Here is an 11,319-nt window from a genome sequence, read left to right as displayed (position 1 = left end):
CTTGACCAAAAGGGGGATGTGAAAGGAAATGAAATAAGCTTCAGTGGCAGAGAGATTCCAAAACGAGCCGAGAGATCACTCTGGTGGGCACTCTTACGCACACTTTAGACAACCTTTTTTAGGTTCTAAAGAATTGGGGTAGCTGGTGGTGGATACCTGAAACTATTAAACTACAACCCACAACCCATGAATCTCGAAGACAGTTGTATAAAAATGTAGCTTATGAGGGGTGACAGTGGGATTGGGAATGCCATAAGGACCAAACTCCACTTTGTCTAGTTTATGGATGGATGTGTAGAAAAGTAGGGGAAGGAAACAAACAGACAAAGGTACCCAGTGTTCTTTTTTACTTCAATTGCTCTTTTTCACTCTAATTATTATTCTTGTTATTTGTGTGTGTGTGCTAATGAAGGTGTCAGGGATTGATTTAGGTGATGAATGTACAACTATGTAATGGTACTGTAAACAATCGAAAGTACAATTTGTTTTGTATGACTGCGTGGTATGTGAATATATCTCAATAAAATGATGATTAAAAAAAAAAAAAAAAAAAAAAAAAAGGCAGGAAACAACGGGTCCTAGAGGCCTGAGAACGTGGACGCGTGGAAGACTTGGGACAGACAGCCTGGGATGACAGAAGCCTGGCTAGCCATCCCAGAAAAAGATCAGGCCAAAAGCAAGGGCTCCTTACACTCCTTACACTCAAAACACCAAAGAAATTCCGGTGCTTAAAGCGTCCCTAGCTCTGCTCTGAGACTCGCTTCAGAGCCAGGACTCAAAGAGCACCTTACATTGGTGCCTTACACCAATGCCTACTGCACCTGGGCAACCATATACCCCCGAAACTACAACTCCCCTAAGCACCGCGACCGCGTGGGCTAAGCACGGGAAAAACTACAAGCCCCAGAATGCCTTGGGCGAGAGACGCAAGCACGGAGGAGCGGAGGGGCGTAGCTACGCCGTCCGCGCGGGACCGTTAAATTTGAAACTTGGCAGCTAGGGATGTGGGTTTGAGGTGACTGGATTGTGAGGGAGTGGGATGCGTGCTTTTGTTGGGGAATATCCTCTGGTCAATTCGGTACCTCTAAGGGCAGGTTGCAGAAGTCAGCCCAGACAGCCTGCGGTCCTGAGAAAAGGCCCGCAGCCCTGAGAAAAGGCCCGCTCTAAGACGAGGGCCTCGAGCCGGGTAAGCAGGATGGCGGCGAAGAAGAAGGAAGGGGGTGCTCTGAGGTAGGCATGGGAAGGGGACTGCTGGGAACTGGGCCTGTGAGACCCGAGGGTGCTTGGAGGTGAAAGAGGCTCCGCTCATAGCAGTTAGGGAAAGGACTGGCAAGGTCAGAAGAGCCAGTGGCGCCGGAATCTCCTTCCTGTTGGAGTCGGACGGAGAGGGCGGAGGTGAAGACGCTAGATGAGCTCTGACCTTAATGGGGTGAGGACACATGAGAATCCAGCTGCATCCAGCTTCAAGGCAAAGGGGGCTGTGGAACCCCCGTGGTATAAAGAGCATGGGATTTGGAGAGTGAGCTGTGTTTGTATCGCGTGAGTCTCAGCTGTTTGCTAGCCATTTGACCTTGGACTTTTTAATATAGAAAATGCTGGTATTAATGCTACCTTGCAGGCTCTTGGGAGAATTCAAAGCATTTGTATGTAAATGTCTCCAAATAAGTGTTCAAAAAATGGTAGGTGCTATCATGCCAATAGCGTAGAGGTCTGAAAAAGCCCTTCCCTGCATGTTTGCTGCTTTTCCTTACAAATACAAGTTCTTCTGGGTTGGAATTCTGTATTGCATTTTCATTGTGGAGTACACAATACCTACATAAGTGGCATATTTTGGGCGTTTTCTTTCATGCAATGAATGTTTATTGAGTGCCTACTAAGTGCTAGGTGCAGAAAATAAAAAGCCCAAAAATCTGTCCTCCTAAAGCTTAAGTTCTGGGATGGCATGATAGTGGGAGATACAGACAATAAACAAGATAAATAAAATAAAAGGTGATGGTACAGTAAGTACTAAAAAAATATAAAGCAAGGAAGGGGGATAGGGAGTGCGTGTGGGGGTGGTGCAATTTTAGGTAGGTTTTAACAGGGAAAGTGTCATTTAGATCAAGACTTGAAGGAAATGCAAGAGCTAGTCATGCATAAAGTCATGCATTTATCTTGGGGGAAGAACAGCAAATACAAACACCTGGTGTGGGATGGATCTGTATTTGGCCTGTCCAAGGTCGGTGTTGCTGGAGCAGAATAAACCAGCAGAGTGGAAAGAAATGAAGTGAAAAGGATGCAGATGCAGGGCAGGCTTTGTAACGACTTGGTTTTTACTCTGAGTGAGAACGAAAGTCATTGAAAGGTTTTGATCAAAGACATGATCTGACTTGAGTTTTAACATGATCATTTTGGCTGCAGTGTTGAGTAGACTGAAAGACAGGAAAGGATGGCAGTAGGGAAACCAGTTAACAGATTATTGAAATAACCTGGGCAAGAGATGATGGTGACTTGAGCAAGGCTGTAAGCAGTGGGGATAACGAGAAGAGATTAGTTTCTGGATATACTTTGAAGGTAGAACCCACAGGATTCACTGGCTAACGGGGGTGTGAGAGAGGCGCCAAAGTTGGCGCTAAGATTTTTTGTCTTGAGCAATTGCAGAAATGGAATTGCCATTATTTGAAAGGGGGGAAAGACAGGATCTGGGAGGAGGCAGTAAAGAACTGCTCAATGTGGGTCATTTAATTGAAATAGCTTAATTGGTACTTTAAAAGCCAGAGAAGAAATTCACATGCATTCAACAAACATTTATTCAGTGCTTACTGTGTGCCAGATCCTGCAGGTTCACACAATATGGTTAAAACCTAATTATTAATCACTTATGGTTACTTTCTTGAAGACCGTTTTCATCTCCTGTTTAGATTGAGGTCATATGTAATGTTCATTCTATTTTTTGAAGATTATGCCTTTCTGTCTCTCATCTTTTTTTTGTTTTAGTTACAGAGAAAATGTCTCTTGGTCAGAAATAGCTTCCATCTGATCATTGCAGAGCTCTGAAGTACAGAGCACGCAACCCATGATGGTGATTGCTCCACCAAAATTTGTGGGGATTCTCCGAGTGGTAGAATTTGGGGGGTCAGTTGTGACCAGTGAACTGTACATTTGTCTGCTTCTACTCTGGACTGCCTATATATTCAAACTTCAGTTTTAAGTCATCAGTTGAAACGTGGGCTGTTAGTCTGACAACACTGTGTGCTACTTTTAAAGTAAGCCACATGATGCTTTTAGTGGTAGGCATAGAACTGCTGCCTTTTCCCCTACTTTGCCAAATTTGTAATACTTTTTCCTTTTTTTCTTCCTAACTTAAACTTTAGTCTGATAGTATGGTCCATAATACCCCTGCTGAGTTCTGTCTTCCATCAAGCAATTCTCTCTCCACTAACTTGGAAAGCAGATGACAAAAAGGCTCGGAAGTTTAGGAGTGTAATAACCCACTAATTTGCCAGCCCATCCATATTCAACCCAAAGGTCATGAATAATCACCTATCTGAAACCATTTATAATAAGCTAGTGCCATAATAAATCATTGTTGGTATGAGATTTACTTTTGCTTCCCTCTTCACAGTGAAGCTATGTCCCTGGAGGGAGATGAATGGGAGCTGAGTAAAGAAAATGTACAACCCTTAAGGCAGGGGCGGATCATGTCCACACTTCAGGGAGCATTGGCACAACAAGAATCTGCTTGTAACACTACTCTTCAACAGCAGAAAAGGTGTGTAGAATGGCTGGGGTTCAAACTTTCAATGTTTGTCCCCAACTGTGGGAGAAGATGTGAATGTGTATACGTGCAGGATGGCACAAGGAACGTCCTCGAAAATGTGAATCTGTTGCCCACCTACTTTCTCGGCATACTAATAACTCTAAAGATCTTCTCAAGTGCGATTTAAGAACAAGGGCTATAGGATTTTATTTCATTGTGGAGCAACCAAACTCCTGGATCAGTTGAAATGCATCTTATGCAGGGGGTGATGAAAGCATAGTAAGACAGGTATCATACTATTTTTCCCAAAGTAGTATGTCATTCTGGACTCCTAAACAGACTTAATTCAGATGGTAATAAGTTGGACAGATTGTTTCCTTGGATTCTGAGTACTCAGAAAAAGTGAATCTGCTGTCTTTCATGTATAATCAATTATTAATTTTGTTGGAAAGTAGTTTTGAAATATGACTTCTAAAGATACAGTAAATCTCAGAGGAATTGGTTTTATACTAGGAATTTTCTCAATAATGATTTAACAGAATTTCTAGATAAAAAAGAAGGCTGAAATATACTCATTATTCAAATGGACCTATAGAACTTATTCTCCTTTGCCTAATACATGTTTTGATAAATATGCTTAAAAAATAAAAAATAAAAGTAGAACAAAATACTAGTTTCTACGCACAATCTGATGAAAACTCGGCCATCATAGGCAAATTATCGTAATTTTTTTAACATAATTTATCTCATTGGGTCTTTAGAAGCACTGGGTTTATTTTTTTATTTCAGAGACAGTAGCATTCTTTTTTTTTCTCTCTCTTTTTAACTTTCTTTGTCTTTTGGTTTTTTCCCCTACATTCTAGTCTTAACTCTTCTTGGCTTCTGTGACATTGTACTAGTTTTCACACATCTAACTACTCCTGTTTTTCTTGTTAGCTTCCTACTTTGTTTTACCTAAGTCTCTATTCTTTCCCCTCTGCTTTCCTTCCATAATCAAATTTTCCAGGATTGTTCAGCTACTATTTACATCTTCTTCTGGCTTTCTAAATGTCTTTTTATCTGCCCATGATATATAATTACTTAAATGTTTCACTTAATATACTAAGTACTGGATCTCTTTCATATATGACCTCCTTTTTGTACTTCTCATTTTTTTGGTTAATGGTAACAAAACTCACCTGAAATGATCTTACTCCCTGCTCTCTCACCCTAATTTTATTTAATCTATCACTAAGACTAATATGTGTGTGTGTTGTTTTGTTTTTTTTTAAAGTATAATTTACATGCAGTGAAAGCTTAAAAATTTTTAAAATTTTTATTGTAACATATATACAACATAAAATTTCTGATTTTAACCATTTTTTAGTATATATTTCAGTGGTGTTACATTCACAATATTGTACTACCTTCACCACCATCCATTACCAAAACTTTTCTATCATCCCAAACAGAAACTCTGTACCCATTGTACATTAACTCCACAGTCCCCACTATCCCCATCCTGTAATCTGCTTTTTGTCTATCAACTTGCATATTTTAGTTATTTCATATAAATGAGATCATCTAATATTTGTTCCTTTGTGTCTGGCCTGTTTTGCTCAACATGATGTCTTCAAGATTCATTATGTTACAGCAAGTATTAGAACTTCAATTCTTTTTACAATTGAATAATTTTCCATTATGTAGATAAGTCTAAGTTTTGTTTATCCTTTTATCCCTTGATGGACACTTGGGTTGCTTCTGCCTTTTGGCTATTGTGAATAATGTTGTTATGAACATTGATGTACGAATACTTGTTCGAATCCCTGCTTTCAGTTATTTTGGGTATATACCGAGGATTGATATTGCTGAGTTGTATGGTTATTCCATACTTAAATTTCTGAGAAACTGCTAATAATGTTAGCCACCTTTTAAGGCTGCTTCTATGATACGTCTTTTTGTTTTAACTTCTTAAAGCCTTCACTATCCATTCTTGGCATTTGTAATATTCTATGCTGTCTTGCATTGTTTGCTCAATTTTTCATTTGTGCATCTTGTTTTTCTTATCAAAGTATAAATTCCCTTGTGTCAGGGACTATTTTATTTTTCTTTATATCACATATGACCTCTTAATATAGCTTTTGTTGTTTGATATTTTATCCAAATTGTGATTTATTATCTAGTACATTCCCTCTAGTCTAACTGGTAAATCTTAACTTGGTTGTAGCCCTTTGCCTTTCAACATCATACTTTGGTCTGTAAGGCACTAATAACCAAAATACATGATCTTATTCTTCTCTGACTAATCTTACCTGTTACCCATGATATTTTTCCCTAACTTTAAGATTCTAATTATTTTTATATATTTGGGGTGTGTGTGTGCTATCATGTACATGTCTGATAATAGCTATTATTTACTGAGTACTTACTGTGTAACAGGCACTGTTGTAAACACTTTGCATTTAACACTAATCAACCTAATAAGATAGACACTATTTTCCCCATTTTCCAGATGAAGAAACTAAAAACTGAGAGTATAAATAAATTGTCAGTGTCATTCATTGGACTTTTAGAGCTGAGATTTGAACTTAGGGAGTCTTGTTCCAGATGTTTTAACTACTGTGTAAATCTGCTTTTCTGTATGTTGTCTTGGAATTGATTTCTCTAATTTTTATATGTTTTGTCGCTCGTTACGTTACCTAGTTTCTCAAGGAAAGAATGCAAATTATTGCTATTCTTTATCTTTCTGTTTAATAAACTCCACTGCATCTATCTAGATTGATATTAAATAAATGAATAAAAATGGAGGTAATCTTTGTACATTTGGCTATTGTTACTATTCCATATGCTAACATTTTCTGTTTAAATTTCAGGGCATTTGAATCTGAAATTAGATTTTACGCTGGAGATGACCCTCTGGATGTGTGGAATAAGTAGGTCTTTTTATTTAACAAGGGCAACAGAAACTTAACAAATGAATCCTTATAGCCAACAGAAACTTAACAAATGAATCCTTATAGCCATGCTTCTCAAACATGTACGAAGCGGCGTGTCAGAGTAGCAATTGGTGTCTCAGGTGCACCCAGAACTAGAAGAATCATAGTGTATCTTCCTAGGGTGTTCAAGATTGAGGAAATTCTAATTGGTGGCACACTCTCCCACCCCCATCCCCAGGCTTCCCCAGAGGCACATACTAGAGATACTTAAGAAAAGCTTGAGGGATACTGGTTTGGCATGTATCATTGAGGACCTAAATAAACATATTTTAAATATATTAGATATTTCTGCCTAGAGGAATCTAGAATGAGTCTTGGAGCAAAAACAAAATACATGTTCAACTTAAAAATATTCTTTCTCTTCCCTTTCAGATATATTAACTGGACAGAGCAGAACTATCCCCAGGGGGGGAAGGAGAGTAACATGTCAACATTATTAGAAAGAGCCGTAGAAGCACTACAAGGAGAAAAACGATACTACAGTGATCCTCGATTTCTCAGTCTCTGGCTTAAATTGGTGAGTCTTTCTCAAGTGCCCTATGAGTTTAAAATATTTTTCTCTAGAGGTTTGGTATACCAAAAAAGTAGCAAAATCTGAGCCCTTTAATAGATACTAAGCATTTAGTACATACTCATTATTTGTTACATTGGTTCAATTTAAGTATGAAATAAAATATTTTTTTTCACCCCTTTAAGACTGATCACAGACCTATATATCTTTCCATGGATTATGGGTTATTTATTTTAAGCATAATTGAGCCATACAACTGACTGGAAGAGGACATGCAGACACCAACAGATGGTAACAGTAGATTTTTGGGAAAAAGCCTCTGTAGGAGATTTTAGTATCCCTTTCTCCCCTTTTTTTTGAGAAATATCACCATTAAAAACTGACGTTTAGGTTCTTTATCAGTCTTTGGGTTTCTTTCACCTGAAATATTGCTAGACTGAAAAATATGTGTCTGACCACTTTGTATTGTCTTACTTGACATGAATTTCTTTTATTTCTAGAACATTCTTGTATTTTTCATGTAAACATATTTTTCATAAAATTAATGACCAGGGTTTCTTAGACATTAATTTTATTCTTTTATCCTAAAGGAGATTAGAAAAAAGTAAGCAATAAATATTTAGAATTGTTCACAACTGTGGTAATTTGACAAAATATTGGTATTTGAAATCCGTTGATAAATGTATTGGCTGAAATATATCTCTTGAGGAAGGCTTTTAAACTTCAGATAGTTTCTAGTCCAGGAAATCAGGTGAATTCTGAAGGCAAAACACATCTTGAGTTCAGGAAGGCATTTGATATATCAGTTTGGCATCCTTATTTATAGGTTGGAGAAATTACCTTAGAGATACTAGTTACAGAAATTTATAACAAAGGATGGAACCCAAAGACTGCTAAACAGATTTGTTAGCCAAGAAACTGAAATCCCTGGTGTCCTTCATTCTATCTTAGTCAACATTTTATAAGTGATTTATTAAAAGGTTCGACTAGATGAACCTCTGAAGTGACTTTTAATCCCATGATTATATTTAATTGGAGCTATTAAAAGTAACAATTAATTGAAATGATTTATCAGTTTACTTATGCTAACCTGGTTCTGGTACTGAAGAGCAACGAAATTATCATAAATTGAAAAGCATGGATTCTAAACCAGTGCCACTAAAAGGATGGTGTGCAGATTGCACAAGATAGGTACAAAAATTAAGAGTAAGCACTTAGAAACTTGGATAACAATTTGACATTACGCAACATCCAAACACATCATTTTTCTAGTAATTTGTATTTTTATTGTATTTTACAAAATATCAGTTTTTTAAAAAAGACCCTTTCACTGTAGATAATCTGAGATACACTGGTCAAGACAACCCTTAAATTGAAATGATCAGCAGTAATCTGTACATTTTAGATGGATAACCAGTATATTAAACTCTTTTGCTTTTAAGAAATAATTTTTGTATCAAATACAAATTGTTCTTGTCAAAGATGTAAATGGAGCATGCATTTATTCAATATTTATTGTACCAGACTCTGGCTAGGGACTGGAATATAGTAGACAGTAATGTTTCCTACCTTGTGGAGCTTAGTTTTATTGGGAAAGACAGAGATTAAGCAATTGATTGTTAATTGTTACAAAAGCGGAAGTACTGAGTTCCATGGGAACACATACAAAGACGTGTTAACCTAGGCTCAATCAGGAATAGATAGATCAGAAACAGATAGACATGAAAGAAAAATACATAAAGAAAAGGGAAGAAAATGTTCACCTCCTTAGTAGTAAAAGAACTAATTAGAACATTGAAATGCCGTTTTTCTATGAAATTAGAAATACTTGTCTTTTTAATAGTTTCTAATTCTGGTAAGGTTCTGGTGAAAATAGCATATTTGTTTGTTACTACTAGCATTTTAAATTTGTACAACCCTCTTTAGAGCGTTAGAAGCAATTCGTTACTTTTTAACATAGTTCTGCTTCTAGGAATTTATCTTAAGGGAATAATATAAAATGTAAAATGTATTCATGAAGAAATTTATTATGGTATTATAACTGGGCAAAATTGTAAGTTGTTTAAATATCCAGAAATAGGGGAATAATTAAATTATGTAACATCTACCAGATGGAATGTTATGCAGCCATTTAAAAATAATAAAGAAGAGTATGCAACAGCATAGAAAAATGTATGATGCAATGTTAAGTGGAATAAAATCAAATTTTGGTCATTATGATTAAAACTGTTTAAAGTGAGATATATATATATATATATATATATATTTTATAATCTCCTGTATAAAAGGATAAATAGCCTTCTTTTCCTTAAGAAAATATATCAAAATATTTATTATGTGGGATTTTTTTATTTTTTCCCCTTTTTGCTGTCAGAATTCTCTACATGGTATCTGGTCTTATAAGGTCTCATATAAATTCCAGATTTAATCAAGTCATTTCTTTACTTATAGCTCTCCTACTCCAACACACATACATTGACTATCAGGTAAATTAAAAATTAATTAACTCAACATTCAAGACCTGTCGCAACTTTTTTTCTCCAGACTCGTATCTTACCTATACCCTCCATGTACTTTCAGTTGTCTTTGTCTTTGCTTATGCTATTTACTCTACCTAGAATGCCTTCCCTCCCCATTCTCCTAATTAAAACCTATTTTTCTTTCTTTCACAGCCAGTTCATGTATCACCCCTTCTTGAAGCTTTTCTTCTTCATCCCCTTTACTTCCAAATTAATTTCTCACTTTTGCTCTTTTTTAGGTCCTCCCACTATAGTTCTTATCACATATAATATAATATAATATATATATATATATATATATGTATTTTTTTTTTAATTTTTTTTTTATTTTTTTTGGTGCAGAAACTACATAGATACTATCTCCTGTGATTGTTTGGCACATAATTAGGCACTCAATAGTGAATTGAAATTGGTTAACTGTTAATGCTTTTAATTTGTTACAGGGGCATTTATGCAATGAGCCTTTGGATATGTACAGTTATTTACACAACCAAGAGATTGGAGTTTCACTTGCTCAGTTTTATATCTCATGGGCTGAAGAATATGAAGCTAGAGAAAACTTTAAGAAAGCAGATATGATATTTCAGGAAGGGATTCAACGGAAGGCCGAACCACTGGAAAGACTGCAGTCTCAGCACCGGTAAACCGCTTCTCTGGAGCACGTCTTAACTCTTACAATTAATAGAATAAAGTGATTTCCAATGGAATGGCAAGTTTACTTAGTTACTATTCAAATTAAGACATATATTTAAAAATTTGTATTTGGTACATAGTAAGGTTCCCTCTAGGGGGTAGGAGTTCTGACAAATGAATTGTCATGTAGCTATCTCCACCACAATCAACAATTCCATCATCCCCTAAAAGAATTCTGTTGTGCTGCCCATTTGTAGTCAACACCTACTTTCAGCACCAGCCCCTGACAAACACTGATCTATTCTCCAGCCCTAGAGTCTTGTCTTTTCCAGAATGTCATATAAATGGAATCAGACAGTATATATAGCCTTTCGAATCTGGCTTCTTTCTTTTAGCATGATGTATTTGAGATTCATTCATGTCTTTACATGTATCAATAGTTCAGTTTTATTGCTGAGAAATATTTCATTGTATAGATATACCAGATTTAGTTATTTGCATCCTTTTTTTTGTTTGTTTGTCGGTCTAGCTAAAGGTTTGTCAATTTTATTGATGTCTTCAAAGAACCAACTTTTGATTTTTGTCAATTTTATTATTTTATATTCTCTATTTCATTTATCTCCACTCTAATTTTTGTTATTTCCTTCCTTTTTCTTGTTTTGGGTTTAGTTTGTCATCTTTTTCTAGATCCTCCAATTGTGAGATTAGGTCTCTGATTTGAGATCTCTGTTGTTGTTGTTGTTTCAAAACAGTTTTATTCATCACCATACAATCCATCCAAAGTGTACAATCATTGGCTCTCAGTATAATCACAGAGCTGTGTTTTCATCACCACAGTCAATTTTAGAACTTTTTCATGGCTCCAAAAAGAAAAACCTCATGCCCCTTATACCCTTTTATTATTAACACTTAGTATCAGTGTGGTACATTTGTTATAAATGA

General features: G+C 36.2%; 1 protein-coding gene across 2 annotated transcripts in view; it reads left to right on the top strand.

Annotated features, from left to right (window-relative positions):
* Positions 1 to 1,035: 1,035 nt before the first annotated feature.
* BUB1B (BUB1 mitotic checkpoint serine/threonine kinase B) overlaps positions 1,036 to 11,319 on the top strand; it is a 67,679-nt gene continuing 57,395 nt past the window's right edge. For both annotated transcript variants that reach the window (XR_005216481.1, XM_037834320.1), the window contains exons 1-5: positions 1,036 to 1,230; positions 3,605 to 3,751; positions 6,592 to 6,651; positions 7,087 to 7,231; positions 10,188 to 10,384. Coding sequence is in view for 1 of the 2 variants with exons in the window: in XM_037834320.1 (XP_037690248.1) it covers positions 1,196 to 1,230; positions 3,605 to 3,751; positions 6,592 to 6,651; positions 7,087 to 7,231; positions 10,188 to 10,384 (584 nt within the window). In the remaining variant the exon portion in view is untranslated. The remainder of the gene's footprint in view (positions 1,231 to 3,604; positions 3,752 to 6,591; positions 6,652 to 7,086; positions 7,232 to 10,187; positions 10,385 to 11,319) is intronic.

The sequence above is a fragment of the Choloepus didactylus genome, chromosome 4, assembly GCF_015220235.1.
Source record: "Choloepus didactylus isolate mChoDid1 chromosome 4, mChoDid1.pri, whole genome shotgun sequence".
NCBI lineage: Eukaryota > Metazoa > Chordata > Mammalia > Pilosa > Megalonychidae > Choloepus > Choloepus didactylus.
The sequence above is the reverse complement of the archived record's forward strand: the minus strand, read 5'-3'. Positions and strand labels throughout refer to the sequence as shown.